The sequence below is a fragment of the Bombina bombina genome, chromosome 5, assembly GCF_027579735.1.
Source record: "Bombina bombina isolate aBomBom1 chromosome 5, aBomBom1.pri, whole genome shotgun sequence".
NCBI classification, from domain to species: Eukaryota; Metazoa; Chordata; class Amphibia; order Anura; family Bombinatoridae; genus Bombina; species Bombina bombina.
In genome coordinates, this window is record NC_069503.1 from 843,759,538 (window position 1) to 843,783,747 (window position 24,210).

At 39.2% G+C, this 24,210-nt stretch overlaps 1 protein-coding gene across 1 annotated transcript in view; it reads left to right on the plus strand.

The window, feature by feature from the left end:
* The window catches only part of RBBP8 (RB binding protein 8, endonuclease), a 353,058-nt gene that overhangs the window by 218,346 nt on the left and 110,502 nt on the right, over nt 1-24,210 (plus strand). Inside the window, exons 10-11 of the mRNA XM_053715868.1 lie at nt 7,159-7,256; nt 19,544-20,330. Coding sequence (XP_053571843.1) covers nt 7,159-7,256; nt 19,544-20,330 — 885 coding nt within the window. The remainder of the gene's footprint in view (nt 1-7,158; nt 7,257-19,543; nt 20,331-24,210) is intronic.

Sequence of the window (24,210 nt, forward strand, 5' to 3'; positions counted from 1 at the left end):
TGCTCGCTTGCATCTCAGACCACTGCAACTATGCATGCTCAAACAGTGGAATGGGGATTATGCAGATTTATCTCCTCAGATAAATCTGGACCAAGAGACCAGAGACTCTTCTTTGGTGGTTGTCACAGGAATATCAATCAGGAAATTGTTGTTCCTTCTCTGTGTCCTAATCCTTCTTCTAAGAAGGAACGTCTGTTGCACAACTTGGACGTGGTTCATGCTTTGAAGTTTTATTTGCAGGCAACCAAAGATTTTTGCCAATCATCTTCTTTGTTTGTTGTCTATGCTGGAAAGCGCCGAGGTCAAAAAGGCTACGGCTACCTCTCTTTCCTTTTGGCTGAAAAGCATCATCCGTTTGGCTTATGAGACTGCTGGACAGCAGCCTCCTGAAAGAATTACAGCTCACTCCACTAGAGCGGTGGCTTCCACATGGGCTTTTAAAAATGATGCTTCTGTTGAACAGATTTGTAAGGCTGCGACTTGGTCTTCGCTTCATACCTTTTTCAAATTTACAAATTTGATACTTTTGCTTCTTCGGAGGCTATTTTTGGGAGACAGGTTTTGCAAGCGGTGGTGCCTTCCGTTTAGGTTCCTGTCTTGTCCCTCCCTTCATTCGTGTCCTAAGGCTTTGGTATTGGTATCCCACAAGTAAGGATGAAACCGTGGACTCGGTACATCTTGCAAAAGAAAACAAAATGTATGCTTACCTGATAAATTTCTTTCTTTTGCGATGTACCGAGTCCACGGCCCGCCCTGTCTATCAAGACAGATAGTATTTTTTATTGTAAACTTCAGTCACCTCTGCACCTTATAGTTTCTCCTTTTCTACCTTGGCCTTCGGTCGAATGGGGGGGCGGAGTTAAGGGGGGAGCTATATAGACAGCTCTGCTGTGGTGCTCTCTTTGCTACTTCCTGTTAGGAAGGACAATATCCCACAAGTAAGGATGAAACCGTGGACTCGGTACATCGCAAAAGAAAGAAATTTATCAGGTAAGCATAAATTTTGTTTTTGTTACTCGTTACTCTTTTGCTAATTTCAATATCTGTTCAACTGATTTTTTTTGTCATTACTGTCATATGGCGATCAATATATGTTTTATCTTATGCAAAATCTCAATAAAAAACTATTTTAAAAAAATTGCTATTTCTCTTGTTAAGTGTATCCAGTCCACGGATCATCCATTACTTATGGGATATTCTCCTTCCCAACAGGAAGTTGCAAGAGGATCACCCAAGCAGAGCTGCTATATAGCTCCTCCCCTCACATGTCATATCCAGTCATTCTCTTGCAAGCCTCAACCAAGATGGAGGTCGTGAGAGGAGTGTGTGGTGTTTTATACTCAATTATTTCTTCAATCAAAAGTTTGTTATTTTTAAATGGCACCGGAGTGTGCTGTTTATCTCAGGCAGTATTTGGAAGAAGAATCTGCCTGCGTTTTTCTATGATCTTAGCAGAAGTAACTAAGATCCATTTGCTGTTCTCACACATTCTGAGTAAGGTACTTCAGAGGGGGAATGGCGTGCAGTTTTTCCTGCAAATAAGGTATGTGCAGTAAAATAATTTTCTAAGGAATGGAATTGACCAAGAAAATACTGCTGATACCGAAGTAATGTAAGTAAAGCCTTTAATGCAGTGATAGCGACTCGTATAAGGCTTATTAATAGAGATACATACTCTCATAAAAATGTGTTTTAAAACGTTTGCTGGCATGTTTAATCGTTTTTTAACGTACATTGGTGATAAAACTGTAATGTTAGTATAGCCTTAAATGCAGTGAAAGCGACTTGTATCAGGCTGATTAATAGAGATACATACTCTTATAAAAATGTGTTTTAAAACGTTTGCTGGCATGTTTAATCGTTTTTTGACATATGTTTGGTGATAAAACTTATTGGGGTCTAATTTTTCCACATGGCTGGCTTAAATTCTGCATAGAAACAGTTAACTGAGGCTTCTCACTGTTGTAATATGAGTGGGAGGGGCCTAATTTAGCGCTTTTTTGCGCAGTTAAAATTACAAAATAAATCATCCAGATTCCCTCAGCAGTCCCATGATTACTACAGGACATCTCTAAAGGGCTAAAAAGAATTCCAAAATCGTTTATAGGGAAGGTAATCCACAGCTCAGCGTGGCAGTTTTGTTGTATCTGTCTAAAAACGTCTGTCGTTTTTTTTATCTGTTTTTTTGCATTAAGGGGTTAATCATCCATTTGCAAGTGGGTGCAATGCTCTGTTACCTTATTACATATACTGTAAAAATTTCGTTTGATTTACTGCCTTTTTTCACAGTTTTTTCAAATTTTGATAAAATTTGTTTCTCTTAAAGGCACAGTAACGTTTTTTATATTTGCTTGTTAACCTGATTTAAAGTGTTTTCCAAGCTTACTAGTCTCATTATTAGTCTGTTCTAACATGTCTGAGATAGAGGAAGCTCTGTGTTCATTATGTTTAAAAGCCATGGTGGAACCCCATCTTAGAATGTGTACCAGATGTACTGATTTCATGTTAAACTATAAAGATCATTTTTTGTCTTTAAAAACATTATCACCAGAGGATTCTGTTGAGGGGGAAGTTATGCCGACTAACTCTCCCCACGTGTCAGACCCTTTGACTCCCGCTTTAGGGACTCACGCTCAAATGGCGCCAAGTAACATCAAGGGCGCCCATAGCGTTTATTTTACCAGAGGATTCTGCCGAGGGGGAAGTTATGCCGACTAACTCTCCCCGCGTGTCAGATCCTTCGACTCCCGCTTCAGGGACTCACGCTCAAATGGCGCCAAGTACATAAAGGCCGCCCATAGCGTTTATTTTACAAGACATGGCAAAGGTTGTGAATAATACACTGGCAGCGGTATTAGTCAGACTTCCTGAAATTAAAGGAAAGCAAGATAGCTCTGGGGGTAGTTACAGAGCATACAGACGCTTTAAGAACCATGTCTGATACTGTCTCATAATATGCAGAAGCTGGGGAGCTTCGGTCTGTGGGTGATATTTTTGACTCAGGAAAGATGATTTAACCTGATTCTGATATTTCTACATTTAAAATTTATGCTTGAGAACCTCCACTTGTTGCTCAGGGAGGTTTTAGCTGCTCTGATTGACTGTGTACAATCGCAGTGCCAGAGAAATTGTGTAGACTGGATAAATACTATGCAGTGCCGGTGTGTACTGATGTTTTTCCAATACCTAAAGAGGTTTACTAAAATTATTAATTAGGAATGGGATAGACCAGGTGTACCGTTCTCTTCCCCTCCTATTTTTAGAAAAATGTTTCTAATAGTTGCCACCACACAGGACTTATGGCAGACAGTTCCTAAGGTGGAGAGAAGAGTTTCTACTCTAGCTAGCGTACCACTTCCCTGTCGAGGACAGTTGTGCTTTTTTAGATCCAATGGATAAAAAATTAGAGGGTTACCTTAGGAAAATGTTTATTCAACAAGGTTTTATCCTGCAGCCCCTTGCATGCATTGCTTTTGTCACTGCTGCTGCGGCGTTCTGGTTTGAGTCTCTGGATGAGGCTTTACAGGTAGCGACTCCATTGGATGAATACTTGACAAGCTTAGAGCACTTAAGCTAGCCAATTCCTTTGTTTCTGATGCCTTGTTTTTTTTTACTAAACTAACGGCTAAGAATTCTGTTTTTACTATGCTGGCGCGCACAGCGCTATGGCTTATATTATGGTCAGCTGTCGTGACTTTACTAAATAAGCTACTTAACTTCCCTTCAAGGGGCAGACCCTATTCGGCCCTGGTTTGAAGGAGATTATTGCTAATATCACTGGAGGAAAAGGTAATGCCCTTCCTCAGGACAGGTCCAAATCAAGGGCCAGAAAGTCTAATTTTCGTGCCTTTCGAAACTTCAAGGCAGGCGTGGCATCAATTTCCTCTAAGGCAAATCAAGAGGGAACTTTTACTCAGTCCAAGACGGTCTGGTGACAACCGGACCTGGAACAAAGATAAGCAGGCCAAGGAGCCTGCTGCTGCTTCTAAGATAGCATGTAGAACGGCTCCCTATCCGGTAACGGATCCTGTAGGGGTCAGACTTTCATTTTTCGCCTAGGCGTGGGCGAGAGAGAGAGGCCCAGGATCCCTGGGCATTGGAAATTATATCCCAGAGATATCTTCTGGATTTCAAAGCTTTTCCCCCCCCAAAAAAGGGGAGATTTCACCTTTCACAATTATCTGCAAACCGAATAAAGAAAGAGGCATTCTTACACTGTGTACGAGAACCATCCAGTTCCAGGGGAGGAACAAGGATAGAATTTTTACTCAAATCTGTTTGTGGTTCCCAAGGAGAGGGAACCTTCAGATCTATTTTGGATCTAAAGATCTTAGTCAAATTCCTTAGAATTCCATCATTTAAGTTGGAAACTATTCATACCATCTTAACTATGATCCAGGAGAGTCAATAGAGGACTACAATGGATTTGAAGGATGCTTATCCTCACATTACGATGCATAAAGATCACCATCGTTTTTCATGTTTGCCTTTCTAGACAGACATTACCAGTTTGTAGCTCTTTCCTTTGGGTTAACTACAGTCCCAAGAATCTTTATGGAGGTTCTGGGGTCGCTTTGGCGGTCCTTAGGCCGCGGGGCATAAAAATGGCCCCTTATTTAGACGACATCCTGATACAGGCGTCAAACATCCAAGTTGCCAAGTCTCATACGGACGTAGTACTGGCATTTCTGAGATCGCATGGGTGGAAAGTGAACAAGGAAAGAGTTCTCTATCCCCAATCTCAAGGGTTTCCCTCCTAAGGATTCTGATAGATTTTGTAGAAATGAAAATTTACCTGACGGAGTCCAGGTTGTCAAAGTTTCTAAATTTCTGCCGTGCTCTTCATTCCATCCGCGCCCTTTGGTGGCTCAGTACATGAATGTAATCGGCTTAATGGTAGCGGCAAGGGACATAGTATCGTTTGCACACCTACATTTCAGACCACTGGAACTATGCATGCTCAGTCAGAGGAACGGGGATTACACGGATTTGTTCTCCTGTTAAATCTGGACCAAGAGATCAGAGATTCTCTTCTCTGGTGACTATCTCGGGTCCATCTGTCCAAGGGTATGACCTTCCGCAGGTCAGATGGGACTATTGTTACAACAGATGCCAGCCTTTTAGGTTGGGATACAGTCTTGAACTCTCTGAAGGCTCAGGGATAGTGGACTCAGGAGGAGACCCTCCTTCTAATGAATATTCTGGAACTGGGAGCGATATTCCATGCTTTTCAGACTTGGCCTCAGTTAGCAACTCTGAGGTACATCATATTTCAGTCGGACAATATCACGACTTTGACTTTCATCATCCATCAAGGGGGAACAAAGTTCCCTAGCGATGTTAGAAGTCTTAAAATAATTCACTGGACAGAGACTCACTCTTGTCTATCAGCTATACATATCCCAGGTGTTGAGAACTGGGAGACGGATTTTCTAAGTCATCAGACTTCTCTTCCGGGGGAGTGGTAATTCCCTCCGGAGGTATTTGCACAAGATCAAGCAGGAGAGTGCTTGGCGTTTTTTTGACAGCAGATCTGGTGGACATGTCATCCTTTCCACCACGGTCTCTGCTTCTGAGACAGGACCCTCTACCTCAGGGTCCTTTCATCCATCTAAATATAACTAATCTGAGTTGGACTGCCTGGAGACTGAACGTTTGATGTTATCAAAGCATGGCTTCTCCGAGTCAGTCATTGATACCTTAATACAGGCATGAAACCTGTCTCTAGGAAAAATTAACATAGATATGGTGTAAATATCTTATTGTTATGAATCCAAGGGTTACTCATGGAGTAAAGTCTGGATTCCCAGGATATTATCTTTTCTCCAAGATGATTTTGAGAAAGGGTTGTCAGCTAGTTCCTTAAAAGGACAGATTTCTACTGTCTATTCTTTTGGTCAAGCGTCTGGCAGGTATTCTAGACGTTCAGGTTTTTGGTCAGGCTTTGGTTAGAACCAAGCCTGTGTTTAAAACGGTCGCTCCGCCATGGAGCTTAAACCTGGTTCTTAAGGTTCTTCAAGGAGTTCCGTTTGAACCTTTTCATTCCATAGATATCAAACTTTTATCTTGGAAAGTTCCTTCTTGGTAGCTATTTCCTCGGCTCGTAGAGTCTCCGAGTTATCTGCGTTACAATGTGATTCTCCTTATCTGGTCCTCCGTACGGATAAGGTAGTCCTGCGTACCAACCTGGGTTTTTAGCTAAGGTGGTATCTAACATGAATATCACTCAAGAGATTGTTGTTCCGTTCTTTTATCCTAATCCTTCTTCAAAGAAGGAACGTCTTACACAATTTGGACGTGACTCGTGCTTTAAAGTTTTACTTACAAGCTACTACAGATTTTCATCAAACATTCACCTTGTTTGTTGTCTATTCTGGACAGAGGAGAGGTCAAAAGACTTCAGCAACCTATCTGTTTTTTTGGTTAAAAAGCATAATTCATTTAGCTTATGAGACTGCTGGACAGCAGCCTTCTGAAGGGATTACAGCTCATTCTACTAGAGCTGTGGTTTTCACTTGGGCCTTTTTATAAGGAGGCTTCTGTTGAACAGATTTACGAGACGGAGTCTTGGTCTGCGCCTCATACTTTTTCAAATTTAACAAATTTGATACTTTGCTTCTTCGGAGGCTATTTTTGGGAGAAAGGTTTTTTTTTTACAGGCAGTGGTCACTTCCGTTTAAGTACCTGCCTTGTCCCTCCCATCATCCGTGTACTTTAGCTTTGGTATTGGTATCCCATAAGTAATGGATGATCCGTGGACTGGATACACTTAACAAGAGAAAACATAATTTATGCTTACCTGATAAATTTATTTCTCTTGTAGTGTATCCAGTCCACGGCCCGCCCTGTCCTTTTAAGGCAGGTCTAAATTTTAATTAAACTACAGTCACCACTGCACCCTATGGTTTCTCCTTTCTTGTCTTGTTTCGGTCGAATGACTGGATATGACATGTGAGGGGAGGAGCTATATAGCAGCTCTGCTTGGGTGATCCTCTTGCAACTTCCTGTTGGGAAGGAGAATATCCCATAAGTAATGGATGATCCGTGGACTGGATACACTACAAGATAAATAAATTTATCAGGTAAGCATAAATTATGTTTTTAGAGTAAACTCTCTCTTTTTATTCACATATTGTTTTCCATGTACTTTTATTAAAGCAATCTCAAAGTGTATTGAGTCATCTTGGTAGCAGCAGTGAGATAAACCTGGCACATACAAAACATCAAGATGATTCCCAAAGACAAATGGAGCTAGAGTAAGTCCTTAAGAAAGCTTTGTCTACTTTCTTCTCATGCTTATAGGGATGTTAAGCACACATTATAAGCTTTATGAAATTGCATGTTAACATTTGAGAAACATTTCACAGTGAATAATGCATCCTTTTTTTCTGTCTCTTTAATATCTCTGTTTAATAATTTCCCTGTCTCCAAGAACAAATGGACCCTTGCTAACCAATCACAACTATATACATGTAAATGAATGATTATGCATGTCTGTTTCCAAAAGCAATGGAAAAAACGATGATTCTAAATAGCGTTGCTGTTAAATTTTCACTAGTTAAACATTTTGGGTCAGATTACATGTTTTGGCAATTGAGGTCTTATACTGCTTTCATAAAATTGCTGCTGCTTCCATTTTTGTACTGAGATTACAAGTAGTTAATTATTTTATTTTTGTATGATGATGATAGTCCATAGGGCTTCATAATATGTGGGATATATTTCCAACCATTAGGAGGAGGCCAAGAACCCACACAAGAGCTTCAATCCCTCCCATTTCTCCACAGTTTTGTTCTTGGCCTCTCTGGAGTAAGTTGAGAATAGTGGTGTTCCAGCTTCTTGCTTATTGATTAATATATGGGAGCTCAGATCAGTGTGAGACCCTTTATCCCTGGGACATATCATACAGAAAAGAGATGTCAAGCACTGTGAGTGATACAGGGACATAACATAGGAATTCCCTGTTATGTGCAATACCTACCCTTAGGCGTCGCAGGGACATGTTCCTTAGCCTCCCCCTGTGGGATAATGGTATTTATTTCCTAAGATATGGAGAGTCCACAACGTCATCAATTACTAGTGGGAATATCACTCTTGGCCTGCAGGAGGAGGCAAAAAACACCACAGCAAAGCTGTTAAGTGTCACCCCCTACCCACAATCCCCAGTCATTCTCTTTGCCTCTGTTAATGGAGGAGGTGAAGTTTTGGTGTCTGAAGAAAATTGTATTTCTTTCGCTACAAGCAAGATTTTGAGTATAGCTCAAAGTATAACTTGTAAGGTGGGCCTTGCTGCATTTTCCTAAGATATTTTCTGCCCTAGTACAGAAAGCCAGAGTATGTTTACTCTGTTCTTTCTTTTTTCACAGGTCTCTGTAAGGAGTGGCGTCCTTTCATACCGTGTGAGCTATCTACCTGCCAGACAGCTGGAATTGCAGGTAAGTGCCTTTTTTGTCTTCTAGGTTGGGAGACTGGCACTGAAGGGGTTAATAGAAAGCTCTCTGCAGTATTTCATGTGACTAAATCCTGAGTAGGGGATTGCCTTAGGCAGGGTGCAGGCACTTGTGTGTATGTGATTGAGACAAAGGGTTAATCACCTTTATTGATGGAAGGGGTAACTTGAGGCTCTGTGTTTTTGTGGCTAAACGCTACGGTAATTATGTGTGAGAGAGCTCCTAAGAGTACAGTGTCTCTTTCTATGCATGGCATTTTTGGACACGCAAGAGATGCAGAGTTTATTGCTTGAGGTCTGTAAAACGCTATCGAGCATTTTTTATCCAACCGTCAGAGCTTAGATATTTTTTCACTGACAGTGTTAGTTTATTCTCAATCGGCTTGAGCGTGCGCTTTTCTTAATGGCGCAGTTTCTCTCAGCCGATCTGTGATCGCCTCTTCCTCTCTGTGTAACAGTATGGAGCGGTGTCGCAACGGCAGCAGCTGCTCTAGTGAGCTATCTCTAGTGACATTTTCCGTTTGGAAGACACCTCAGTTAATTGCTGAGGTGTAGTGGTGTATTTTACAAACACTATAACATTTTTAGTTTCTCTTTAAACAAACAAACTCTTACACTAATTTAGTGTCTTAAAGTGACAGTACAGGTCACCCTTATTGTTAAAATAATTATTTTTGATCATGGAACTGGACTGAAATGGCTGTCCACTGTTATTATGGGCTGCCCAGGTATCAATTGTTTAATCTGTCTTGAGACCCAAATTGTGGTATGAAGTTTTGTACCTCATGCTTAAAGAAAGAAAATATTTTTTATTTCAAATGAGCCTAATGTCTCAGGATGATGCTGTTCAGGCAATGCCACAACTTTCTCCTCAAACGTCCCAAGCCTCTATGGCGTCACATACAGTGCCCTGCAGTTCCTCTCAGCCTCCTGGCGGAGCTTATTTGCCTGCAGAAATTTCTGCCCAGGTATCTTCAGCGGTATCTGTGGCATTATCTGCCTTTTCCTATGCTAAAGGGAAAAACGCAAGAGGAAAATTAGAGATTCAGATAGTGAGGTTTCTGCTTCACCTGCTGCTTACCCAGGTTGCTCTCCCTCATAAGTCTCATGAGGAGGATACGTTGGTAGCCTCTGAGGGTGAAATCTCAGATTCAGACAGTATAATTCCTTCATCTGATGCTGAAGTTGTATCCTTCAGATTTAAAGTGTCAACCCTATAAGTCTTCTAGGCTTAATATCTACTAGGATATGTTTTCCACTGGGGAAGTGTTCCTGTTCGAGACCGTGCAATGGAGATTTTTTCACAGGATTTGGAGAATTCAGAGATACATTTTCCCCGTCTCCTGTCTTTTAAAAAAAAAAAAAGTTTCCGGTCACTGACTCCATTAAAGATTCCTGGCGCACGGTGCCTAAAGTAGAAGTGGCTATTTCTTCTCTGGCTAAGAGAACTACGATCCCTGTAGAGGATAGCTGTTCTTTTAAGAATCTCATGGACAAGCTGGAGGCTTATTTGAAGAAGATGTATGTTCATCAAGGTCTTCAATGGCAACCTGCAGTTTGTATTGCCTTTGTGTCAAGTACGGCATCTTATTGGTGCTACGCCTTGTCTGATTCAATTTTGAAGGAGATCCAAGACAGGATTAAGGCTCTCTGGCTAGCCGATTCCTTTATTTCTGATACTACCATGTAAATTATTGGACTAAAAGCCAAGTTATTTGGCTTCACTGTCCTAACCCGCAGGGCGTTGTGGCTAAAATCTTGGTCAGCTAATGTTGCCTCTAAGTCCAAGCTCCTTGCGCTTCCTTACAAGGGTAGGGCCTTGTTTGGCCCGGGTCTGGCAGTAATTATTTCTGACTTTCGGGCGAGAAAGGTTCTTTTCTACCTCAAGAGAAGAAGAACAGACTTAAAGGACGTCAAAGTAATTTCGTTCCTTTTGTAATTTCAAAGGAAGGTCTTCCTCTAACATGCAGGAACAGTCCAAGTCTTTTTGGTAGCCCAGTCAGTCTTGGTACTAGGGGAAGCCATCAAAGAAACCCGTAGCTGTGTCTAAGTCAGCATGAAGGGTTTGCCCCGATCCAGGACCAGGTAGGGGGCAGACTTTCTCTGTTTTTATGAAGCATGGATAAGAGATGTCCCGGATCCCTGGGCTGTGGATATAGTATCTCAGGGTTCTAGATAGAATTCAAATCTTTTTCTCTTAAGGGCAGATTCCTCCTTTCAAGATTATCTGCAGTCCAGATAATGAGAGAGACATTCTTGAAATGTGTTCAGGACCTTTCTCCACTGGGAATGACAGTTATAATAAGGGAACTGGGCCTCAAATTCTATTCAAATCTGTTCGGGGTTCCCAAAAACGAGGGAACTTTTCAATCTATTCTAGGTTTCGAAACTTTTCTCCGGGTACCGGCCTTCAATGGAAACCACTTGTTCCATTCTTCCCTTGGTCCAAGAGGGTCAGTTATTGATGACCATAGACCTGAAGAATGTGTATCGCCATGTTCCCATCCACAGGGATAATCTAAAGTTCCTGGGATTCGCCTTTCTAGACAAACACGTTCAGTTTGTGATAGGTCTCGGGGATTTGCAGTGGCGCTCTACCTGGACGACATTTCGGTTCAGGCACCATCTTTTCAACAAGCAAACTCTTATACAGATATCTTGTTGTTTGAGTTCTACGTTCCCACGGTTAGAATGTGAATCTGGAAAAAAGTTCCCTTGTTCCACCTACAAGGGTGTTTTTTCTTAGGGACCATTATATATTCCCTATCTATGAGAATGTTTCCGACAAAGGTCAGAATATCCAACTTCTTTCCTTCTTACCTTCCTGTGCAGTCTACTGTTCCACCATCAGTGATTCAATGTATGGAGGTAATTGGTCTGATGGTCGTTTACATGGACATCATCCCTTTGCTCGATTCCATTTGAGAGCTCTGCAGTTATGCATGCTCAGACAATGAAACGGGCACCATTCGGATCTATCTCGGAGTATAGATCTAGATCAGTCAACAAGAGACTCTCTTCCGTGGTGGTTTTCTCAGGAGCATCTGTCTTGGGGCTCTTCCTGGGTAAGTGTAACCTCGAACGCCAGCCTGCTGGGCTGGGGAGCAGTTTGGGACTCGTTAAGGCGCAGGGACTATGGACTCGGCAGGAGTCTGCTCTCCCCATAAATATAATCTTCCAGTTGAGAGCGTTTTACAATGCTCTGATGGCTTGGCCTCAGTTGTCCTTAGCCCAGTTTCTCAGGTTCCAGTCTGACACTATCACCTCAGTGGCTTACATCAACACCAGGGAGGAACTCAGAGTTCTTTAGCCATTAAGGAGGTGGCTAGGATTGTTCAGTGGGCGGAAGCTCACAATTGTTGTCTTTCTGCCATCCACATTCCAGGTGTGGACAACTGGGAAGCGGATTTCCTGAGCAGACAGACATTTCATGCTGGGGAGTACCCCATCCGGAGGTGTTCTCCAGGTTAAAGGGACAGTATACTATAAAATTGTTTATTCCTTAATGTGTTTCCAATAACTTTTTTTTACCAGCTGCAGCATATGAAAATATGAGATTTGCTTTTTTAAGACTTATTTGTGTATATGAATTAGCTGATTTTGTGTTTTGAAGCCACAACCTAACAAAATGGATTAAGCTTGTAGGTATAATCAGATCTCATTACTTTATCACATTGTCTTTATCTTATATCTGTTCATAAACCAATCACTAATACTTGGAGAGAACAATGGAAAATTAACATTTTATTACCTTATCTCTTCTATAACCCACTGGGAGTGTAATTTCTTCTACTGGCTGTGTTAACACAGATTGGCCTCAAGGCCAAAAACTTTCTTTCAGGATGGGTGGGGATGCCACAGGCTAAATAAACTTTTCATTTCAGATGCCAATATAAGGGTAATGGAAATGCTTGTAAACAATTTAATACACTCCATCCAGCAGGCAAGTGGATCATTGGGAATATATTAAAAGGGAGAACATTTTTGAGTAAACTGTCCCTTTAACCCTCAAATGGGGGATGCCAGAGTTGGATCTGTTAGCGTCTCTGCAGACCGCCAAGCTTCCAAGGTACGGTTCAAGGTCTAGACTTCCGCAGGCCGCCCTGATAGGTGCTCTGACGGATCCTTGGGACTTCAGTCTGGCATATCTGTTTCCTCTGTTTGCTCTCCTTCCACGAGTCATTGCTCGTATCAAACAGGAGAGAGCATCGGTTCTTCTTATAGCTCCTGCCTGGCCTCGCAGGATCTGGAATGCAGACCTAGTGAAGATGTCATCTCTTCCCCTTGGGAGGCTGTCTCTGAGGAAGGACCTTCTAACTCAGGGTCCATTCCTTCATCCAAATTTCCTAGAATTGTTTCTTTTCTTTAGGAAGGTCTGGAGAAAGGATTCTCAGCTAGTTCTCTGATGGGTCAGATTTCTGCTTTGTCATTTTGTTTTATAAATGTATGGAGGATGTGCTAGATGTTAAATGTCAGATGTCAGGCCCGGGTCAGAATCACTAGTAACTGATGACATCGTGGACTCTTCATATCTTAGGAAAGAAAACAAGATTTATGCTTACCTGATAAATCTATTTCTTTCCGGATATGGAGCGACCACGACCCACCCTTTTATTTTTAAGACCGTTATTTTTTTACTAAACCTCAGGCACCTCTACACCTTTTTGTGTTATTTCTTTTTTTTTTCCATTTTCCTTTCGGTCGAATGACTGGGGATTGTGGGTAGGGGAGTGACACTTAAAGTAAAGGTAAAGTTTTACAGATCTCTATACACCAATCAATTAGTCATATCTTTATTTACTAAGTTGCTAAGTTTTTTTTCACAAATTGATTATATATTTATGTAAAAAATAACTTATTTTTCACTATAGTTACCAACAGCCATTTCCTTATCTTAGAGACTATGACGTACAGAGCGGTCCCACCCGCTCTATACGTGTCTCCAACGCGCGTTTACGAAGAATGCGACAAACTGCGCATGTGCATAGCGTAGTCCACTCTCAGCAATGTGCATGCGTTAATCTTCTCATTTTTCAATGCGCAGGCGTCATTACTCTCTGCAACATAGTATTCAATGAATATCTGTATTCATTCAATACTATATTGTTCGCGATAGAGACAAGCTGCATTCTGCAAACCGTTCCGAAGTTTACGAGTCAATTGCTTTGAAAATATTTGTAAGTATTCATAAATTGGATCCTCATATTAAATATGCTTAAAAAAAACATTGAAATATGTCAGTTATTAAATAAACAGATACAATGGGATATAAAGATACATATATTACATTTTATAAAGAGCAAAATAGATATAAAGGCAAATAGAAACAAAATCAAATAAACAGAGGGAAAAAGAAATAAAACAGAGACGAATAAATATTGAGTGATAGATCTAAAATTTTTAGATATCCCTGACCTATGAACGAAATTTTTTTTTGACATAAAAATTGAATAAACAAATTAACAAATTCACATTTTAACTAATTTAAATATAATATTTATTATTGATTAATTTATTTCAGCTTATAGTATTTTATACAGTTTAATTTTTTTTAACCATAGAATATCTTTAATTTAATAATAAAAAAGTTGATTTTAAATGTTATATAAAATATAACATTATTTTAAATCTTTATAAGTTATTGTGAAATTGATAATACAAATTAATAGTAATCAAATGTTTTACATTTCATTTTTTTATGTGAAAGAAAGAAAATAGGAAAAGACACGGAGTGTGAATTAAATAATTTTTTGTTCTATTCTAAAACTTGCAACAAAATCGATGCGCTAGAGATATTTGTAGCAGTCCGGATTTCAGCCGTCTTGATTGGTGCCGTCTGAAGAATGCCTCTTACGTATCTTGGGAAATTCAATAACAATATGAATAGTCATGCGTGAAACGGGAGCGTGCTTGTATTGCAAGTCCGACAAAAAAACAGAAACGCATGCGCAGATCATCCGGGAGGCGGATGACGTAGATTGACGGCCGCCTAAAGGCCAGAATTTCAATTGGATGAAAAGAAAACGTGACCAAACCAGAAAAAATAAAAAATTACGGGTCGAAATCGGCAAAGTAAAATATGTGAGTATAAACAGGGAAAAAATACTTTATTTCAAATTGAAAAAAAATGATGACTTAAACTCATATTAATTTGGGTCAACAAGTGATGTTAGACTGTGGAATAGAGTTAACTTTACCTTCACTTTAGCAGCTTTGCTGTGGTGCTCTTTGCCGCCTCCTGCTGGCCAGGAGTGATATTCCCACTAGTAATTGATGACGTTGTGGACTCTCCTTATCCGGAAAGAATTGGATTTATCAGGTAAGCATAAATCTTGTTTTCCTCTAAAATCCTCTGCTGTACCTGTACAAACACTAGATGGGCACTCTACTGGATACTGTTACAGTTTGGTGCCTGGTAAGCTGGTGGAGGGGTGCTACTTCAGTCACATACCACAGCACAGCAACAGCCCACAGGCTCTAAGTAGGTACTTTTATCACAGGTACAGCATTGCCAGGGGACTTTGCCTACTCTCCTACTGACACATTCTTTTGCTGATTTCAGGTACCTAAATGCCATACTTCTAATTAGGAGGGCATACCTATGACACTGACCCCTTTTCTACCCTTTGGCAGCCCTGGGGACCCTCTTTTTAACTTCTCAAAAATATAGGGGTATGGCCCTTTTAAAGGACAGTCTAGTCAAAATGAATCTTTTATTATTCAGATAAGGTATGTCAACAACTTTCCAATTTACTTTTATCATCAAATTTGCTTTGTTCTTTTAGTATTCTTTGTTGGAAACTAAACCTAGGTAGTATCATGCTAATTTCTGAGCCCTTAAATGCAGCCTCTTATATCAGTGCATTTTACTAGCTCTTCATAGCTAGACAAAGCTACTTCATGTGTGCCATATAGATAACATTGTGCTCACTCCCAGAGTTATTTATGAGTAAGCACTGATTGGCTAAAATGCAAGTCTGTCAAAAGAAGTGAAATAAGGGGGCAGTCTACAGAGACTTAGATAGTAGGTAATCACAGAGGTAAAAAGTATATTAATATAACCGTGTTGGTTATGCAAAACTGGGGAATGGGTAATAAAGGGATTATCTCTTTAAACAATAAAAACTCTGGAGAAGACTGGCCCTTTAAGAAAGCCACTGACTTCTCTGTTCAGTCAGCGGTTCTCTCTGCAGCCATGTGGTTCAGCTCTGCAGCACCTTAGGATTGTTTGGGGTATGGTTTTAGTGTTTTTATCAACTTTTTAACAATTAAGTTTTTTAATGTATTTGGCCTCTCTGAAGCACTGGCAGCATTCTTGGTGTTGGTCCTGCACTCTTTTCTCCCTCACTGCTCCTCCAAGCCGGCCTGGCAGCCTGGTTCTTCCTGGGCAAAGAACAAGAAGTCCAACACCAAATCTGCATGAAGGTGTGGCCCCCAGATCAGAATCTGCTCTGCTAGGGGGCAGACTGAGTCTTTTCCAGAAGGCCTGGTGTCATTCTAGGACCCCTGGGTCCAATACATCATATCCCAGGGTTACAGGGTAGGCTTTCGCCCCAGGCCCCCTTGTGAAGGATTCCAGCTGTCTCATGTCCCCAAGACTCCTGTAAAGGCGGCTGCCTTCATGAAATGTGTTCAGGATCTAGATGATATGGGAGTAATTATCCCAGTACCTGTGTCTCAACAGGGTCAAGGGTTTTACTCCAATCTGTTCATTGTCCCAAAGAAGGAAGGAAATTTCAGACCTATTTTAGACTTGAAAACCCTGAACAAGTTTGTCAGGATCCCCACTTTCAAGATGGAAACAATTTGCACAATTTTACCTTTAATGTAAATGAGTCAATTCATGTCTACTATAGACATCAAGGATGTATACATGCACTTCCCTATCCACAAAGTTTACCATCAATTTCTAAGATTTGCATTCCTAGACAAACACTACCAGTTTGTCGCCCTTCCACTTGGTCTGGTTACAGCTCCACACATTTTCACAAAGGTGCTAGGAGCATTGTTGGCAGTAATCAGAGCTCAAGGGATCTCAACTGCCCCTTATATGGACAATATCTCAGTGCAGGCTCCTTCTCTGCCTCTAGCTTTTGCCCATACTCAAAGGCTCCTATCTTTTCTCCAAGATCACGGTTGGAGAAACAATGTTCCAAAGAGCTCTTTATCTCCAGCTACAAGATTGTCCTTTCTAGGAGTCAACATAGATTCAGTCCTAATCGGTTTATTTCTTTCATACAGGTGGCAGAGTCCACAATCCATTACTCTTGGGAATTACTCTTCTCTACCACTAGTGGTAGAGAAGAGTAATTCCCAAGAATAAAGGATTGTGGACTCTCATCATCATGAAAAAATTAATTTATCAGGTAAGCATAAATTATGTTTCCTTACTGAATCACGCTGATTAAAACTTCAGAAGGTGTGCCTGTCCCTGAAACGTGCTCCATTTCCATCAGTAGCTCAATGCATGAGGGAGTGGGTTTTATGGGTGTTATTGTTTAGGCTTCAGATGCAGTTCCCTTTCCCAGTCTCCACTTGCAACACCTTCAGCTATTTTGCTCAATCAGTGGCCAAAGAATTATCCACAAATGGACCAGTAGATTTTTCTAGATTTGTCCGTCAGACAATCTCCCTCTTGGTTGATACAAAGTCATTCTTTGACCCTTAGGATGTCCTTTCTTCGCCCATCATGAGCTATTGCGACTACAGACGCCAGTCTTTCTGGGCATGGTCTGAAACAATCAACATTCTGGAACTCCAAGCGATTCGTTGGGCTCTTAAGTCCGGGCCTCTTCTGTTAGATGGAAGGTTTATCTGTTTCCAGTAAGACAATATCATGGTGGTAGCCTACATAAATAAGGAACACGCAGTCCACTGGCCATGCAGGAAGAGTCCCAGATTCTGTCTTGGGAAGAGAAGAATCAGTGCTCCCTGTCAGCAATTTACTTCACAGGAGTGAACAATTGGGAAGCGGATCAGCTCAGCTTTCAGTCAGTTCATCCTGGAGAGTGGCCTATCAGTCATTACATTTTTGATCAATTAATAATCAAATAGGGCCTATGGGACATAAATCTGATGCCCTCTCATTCAAATCACAAACTTCCAGTGTATTGTGCAAGATTAAGAGACCCAGATGCACAGATGATAGACACCTTGGTGTGTTTTTATCTATCCTACCTGTTTCCTCCGTTTGTTCTACTTCCAAGAGTAATCTTGATTGCTCCAGCCTGGTCCCACAGAACATGAGGTTCTAGTGCAGATGTCCTCTTCTCCTCCATTGCTTCTGCCTCTAAGACAAGACATATCTTCTCAAAGGACTCTTTTCCAATCAAGATCTCAAATCTCTAAGTTGAATGTAGTGGAGGTTGAACACATAGTCTTAAAACATAGAGGGTTTTCTGACTCAGTTAATGACACTTTTAATCAATTCAGAAAACCTGTTACCCAGCAAATTTATCATAAGATTTGGAAGGCATCCTTTGATTGGTGTTCTATCAGAGGATCTTGGTTTTCCTTTAGGGTTCCCAGAATTCTTCATTTTTTTCAAGGGTTTGTCTGCTAGTTCTCTGAAGGATCAAATTTATTTTTTATCTGTTCTCTTTAATAAAAAGTTAGCTAATCTTCAAGATCAGTTGCTACTTCCTAGGCTTTCAAAAATGATGCATCTTGAGAGTAGATTTGCAAAGCAGCAACGCGGTCATCTCTTCATACCTTTTCAAATTTTTTACCGCTTTGATGTTTTTGCTTTTTCGCAAGCAGCTGTTACCAGGAAAGTCCTTCAGGCCGCAATGTCTGATAAATAGGAACTAACATAAAGTTGTCCCACCCATTCTGGAACATGGACTATCTGCTTGGGTATTAATCCCCAATGTTATGGAGCCCTATTGACTATCATCATCATACGAACGAAAACAAAAACAATTTCTTACCTGATAAATTTTCTTTCAGGATGATGATAGTCCATAGGTCCCAACTGTTGAATTTTCTCGGATGACAGCTCTAATTTACACTTCTATAGAACCTCCTTTTGTCTTTCCTTCCTATCTGTTTCATTTTCTCTGCTCGGCTATACGTTAAACTGAGGAGAGATGGGAGGTGGAAGGGATTGAAGCACTTGTGTGGGTTCTTGACCTCCTCCTAATGTTGGGAATTATATCCAACATGTTATGGAGCCCTAAAGACTATCATCATTATCCTGAATAATTTATCAGATATGCAATAATTTCATGAGAGGTATATAATGCTCTAGGAAAAACAAAGTTGCTTGTGCTAGCTCAGTGTCTAGCAAAGGCACAAAAAATGTATGGCAAAACAAATATTTCTTTAACTGTCCCCATTACACTATTAACCCCTAAACTGCCATTGCATTTAAAATCCACCACTACCCCCCATTGCTGATACCTCATCTCTGATATTAACCCCACATCTGCAAAATAATCCCCTTCTGCTATTAACCATTAGAGCCCCCAATCGATAAAAGTTCCTCCTGCTTTTCCACAGACCTCTCAACGCCTAAAATTACCTGTTTGATATGAACCCCTAAATTGTCAGACCACCAGGTGTAACAGTGAAAGTTATGTTGGGGGGTTTATGTGATTAATAACAGGATTTTAGTGGTGGGGTGGTTATTATGATGGGGTCGTCTGGCAGTTTGGGCGTTTATAACAGTGGGGCACTTTGTTGTGCTGGTGGGTTCTGTACAATTGGAAAGTAAACAGAAACATGACAGGGTTTTATTTTATAATCCAAGGTTATAAAGAATCATTTATTTAATAAAGTAATATATAAATGGACTTATATATGTATGTTTCAGATACTAGGTAGGATGTACTAATTTAATTATTTTCCATAATTCACAAATAAAATTTAACTTATAGATTAATTTAACTGCTTTAAAATAAAAATACAATTTTATTTTTATATATAGATAGATACAGTAGATAGAGAGATGTGAGAAACCATTTGTATGTATGGCATGTTGATTGTTCCAAATTAATTAAATAGGACATGTTTTGACCTAAAGATTAAAAAATGGAAGGTATACATTTTTGACCTAAACTTTTTTTGTTCTCCTCTTACATTTCTTCTATATAGGTATTCTGAATCGTCACAGAATAATGAACTTGACATTAATTGGGGCACACAGCAGATTTCTCCAGTTTTTGGGGCAGCTGCTGGCAATATTGATGGGAGTTTAACAATGGACACCAGGTCCTCTCCTACACTACTGCATCATGCAATGAAAAAAAAGGCATCTAACTCTTTAACTCATGAAATGAGTAGAAAGGCAGATGATGTAGTCCAGGTGACTCCTATGTGTGCAAGTACACAAACAAAGTCCATAATTTGCCAGAGTTCAGACAGCAAGCCAGTTCTTTCTAAACATATTCCCAATAATGGTGTGATCAGTGCAAATGATTCATTGATGACCAAGAGTCAAGACATTTATAAACAGATAGGAAGTAGAAATGGTAAGAGGAAAAAAGGTGAAAATGACAGAGTGGTCAACTGTGAAATGTCATCGTATAATAAGGAAAATGATATACCTGAAAAAGGCAGCACTGCTATAAGAGAAATATCTGTTGACAAACCATTGGACCTCTCAGATCGCTTCTCAGGGCAGCATATTGAGGAGAAAAGTTATGAGGACACCAAAAACACAAAGCAAACTTTTGTACAGGACACCTTGAATTCTGGCTCTAAAAATAACAGTACCTCATCTGTATGTAGGAATTTTCATGGAAGCTCATTGGTACAAATTGACTTAAAGGAAGATCCCTTTCAACAGTCTAGAATGAATCACTCAAATAAAGAGGAGCATTTCAGTACTCGTTCAGACAACAAAGGAGCTGAAAATGATATGCTTTTTGAAGAAACAGAGGTATGTGCATGCTGGCTTGTACTTTATCAAAGTATGGGTTAGTATATCAAAGTATGAGATGCACCTAAGGAAGTTGTTGATAACAAATGAGCATTCTGGGTTATGTTTTATCTTATTGTCATGCAACATTATGAAAACAGGATATGTAAATTAAATAATATATTTCTTACACACATTACTCCTGGGAATTACTCTTTCTGACCACTAAGAGGAGGCAAAGATTCCCAAACTCCAATAGCCCTATAAAAACCCTCTCACCTCTATGGTCTTTGCCTCCAGTGGAGGTAGGTGAAGAATGAAGGTGCTCCATATTTTTTCTATGAGAGGGGTTTCAGATTGAGTTGAGGCCCAATTTTCCCCTCAGAGTGCTGCTGTTTGACAGAGGGATGTATTGGGTAGTGCCACAATTACATCTTTTGGGAGTTAGTCACAAGCCTGCCACAGGGGTTGCATGTCTTTTGTCTGCTCTTGTTTGGCTTTCTCCTGGATTATGTCTTGCAGTAGTTGGGTGCCTTTGGGTAATTACTTTTTTATCATCATTATCACACTCATATATGCCTGTTAGGCTATAATGTATTTAATTTTATACTGTGTAGCCTAGGGAGAGTGTTATTTGTTTTATTTGTATGGCTCCTTTACATTTTTTTAAAAAGGTTCTAATCCCCTTTAAACTTTAAAATTTTCTTTTGCGTGTGCCTATCCTTTCGTAGCGACCATCTACATCAGATATAGCGTAATCTGGATATCACTATTAGACCCTGGGAATAAATGGAACTAACAAGTTACGTGGAATGAAGAAGTTACACACAAAGTACCATAGTCACCTATCAGAGGGACATGTTTGCACATTGGTGCAGGAGGATATGCAGCGTTACCAGTCCATAATTTGTATGTTTTTTATTATTACACTGTTTGGTATGTGCTAGCAAATACATGTTGGTACGTACATGGTGTTGTATGTTGAACACTTATCACAATATGTTCACACACGATGGTAAACACAATTGTGATGTGTTATATACATGTTACTATGGCAACCTAAGAAGGTCTGTGATAATTACAGAATATTGTAAATGCATGTCCTGGATGGGGTTTTTGAGCACTAAGTTAAGATCAGTAATAGGGCTTATAACATATCAATAAGGATTATTAAATATGTGAGCTGGATTCTGTTAAAACATATAAAACGAACAGCTCAGTGTATATGTTGCTATGACAACCTATATGGGATCGTAACAACAGTGTAATGCAGGCGATCCATGATTTTGGCATAGATTTGAGCACTGCTGTGTCAGTATATTTATATAGCAATTACCCCTTTAATATAATAATGTCCCATTTCAACTTATATATATATATACATATATGGGTTATTTGAATTATTTCAAACACACACATGAAATATTTGCATCATTCCTTTTGCACAATGTATTTATTTTATGTTGTCTTTTAACATGCTTCCAAGAGTACAATTTAAAACATGTGTCTCTGCCAACCATTTTTTTACTGTCTCAATATACAACAGAATTAATTAACAAATCTATGCTAATCACTATGTAGTCATTTTACCTGTTTATCTAGCTTATGAACCCAGGATGTTGTCTTCATAAACAGCAGAGATCATTTTACAAGTAGTTGTAAAAAGTCACAATACAACATGTTTTCTGTTTAGCTAGCAATACAGACGTGTATTTGATGTTTAGGGGCAATTAACAAGCCTGTGCTAATTACCATTTCCCTATGATTTTGACCAGCTTTTCACTGCTGATTACAGACTCAGCGTCCCTCTCACCACAGGTAGTAGTATCCTGATCTAGGTACCATGCTTATCTTTGTTTGAAAAAGATCTAATCTCATCAAGTGGTGATGTAAAAAAAAATGTTTTGAAGTTTGTATTTGGCTAAGGAGCAAATGTCCCCTTTTGAAGTTTCTTTAGACATCCTGCTTGTATTTAAGTCTTGAGATGTGTATTCAAATCATGGGGGTTTTGAATCAAATCCTGACATCAGAATTTCAACCCTGTTTTAGTAATATCTGATGGTTTCATACATAAACACATTCCCTTGTCCTATTTACACATATATATATATATATATATATATATATATATATATATGTCATTTACCTGTACCCTGACTTAATTCCCCCTTTCAAATTCAAATATGTCAAGGTATTTGAAATATTATTAAATAATATATAGAAGTATATTTGTCTTTATTTGGTAAGTCTGTGGAAGTGCACACTGTTTGTAGAACAAAGGATTGTTTCTGGGAGATTTCACACACTCAATATGCTAAATTATGCAATTGTATAATTTAGCAAGGAACTGAAAATTAACACAGTTTCAGAAACCCTCTGTATGATTGCCTGGGAACCAATGTTTTTCAAAAGGGACTGGTAATTAGCACAGATTTGTTTGAGTGGCTCATGCTGTGTGGTTACTAACCCTGGAATATACAAGATGTGGGGACACAGACATTGCGTCTGGGTTAAGATAACACAGAGAAAACACATGACTTGCATGCTTCCAACAACTGTAGTTAGATTTCAAATAAAATATAATTCCAGAAAAAAAAATATATATTTTAATGGATATGAGATGTCTATTTATGTGATATCAAATATTAACATCTAAATATATATATATATGTATATTTTGAAGGCATGAATATCTTAGCCTCTGTGTTTTTAAGAATATAAATAAATATTTGTGGACCTGGAAAGAAATAATTAATGACACTTATTACTTTGGATGGAATGCCTGCGTGAGATGAAATAAGTCATATCATATGAATGTGCAATAAATGTTTATAAAGTTTTAAATACATCTCTTAAAATATAGTGAGATGAAGATATGGAAGTTACTTTGATGTGATATGACTATGAAATATAAACTTTCTGTTAGGCTAAATGAAATATAAATTATTTTAATATAATGTTAGATGTATTTGATGTTTCATATCAAAATGATCAGAAAATTCATTAAGATATAACTTATCCAAAACAAATATTATGAATAATTGCTATAAAAAGTTATGGTCTGATTAAATAATCATTTTATAAAAGTAATTAAGTTGTTTAAAAATGTTTAGAAATTTTAAAGGTGAATTTGTTTCGTTTGTAATGCTGCCACCACGTGTTGCCATGAGAGAACTACAGCCAGAAAGCCTTTTGGCTGTTAAAGATAAGATATTCCAATTATCCAATGACAAGGGACAAGGCTCCGTGGGCGTTTCCAATACTCACCAATGACTGATAATAACCAAAAACGGGGAGGGGTGAGATCAGATTATTTAAACCCCAGCATAGAGACTAAGAAGAAGGTGGTTGTGGTGGGCTGATCCTAGAAGGAATAACTGCTGCAGTTATTATTAAAGCACACACCTACTATTGGACTCCATATGCATTATCCCCAATTTTGAAATTTCTGAGGTGAAACAATTCCTATTAAGGAATATTGGATATCAACTGCTCTTTACCCTGGTAACGTATTCAAGGTTATTGGCAAGACTATTAGTTAAATTCTAAGTCACTACAGTTTAAAGTACAGTTAAAAGATTTAAAGAAGCAGTGTGTTTTTCAAGTTAGCATTTCACAGCCTATATATTGTTTAAATCTGTATCTGATTTGTTAAGTAACTCATCTGTGAAAGTTCTGATATTGTAAGTTAATTATGTATTAGGATAAATTGCAGTTAAATAGCAGAATATATATTATCCTATTGTTTAAGAGCACAGTTTAGAATTGTATTGCTTGGATGTTAAAAGATTTGTAAATAAGGTTGGTTTTAAAGATTAGCGTGTATGAACTTTGCATAACATATTTAAATAGTTTTCAAGTGCATATAATATTATTTCATTTCCTTTTATTGCAAATATAT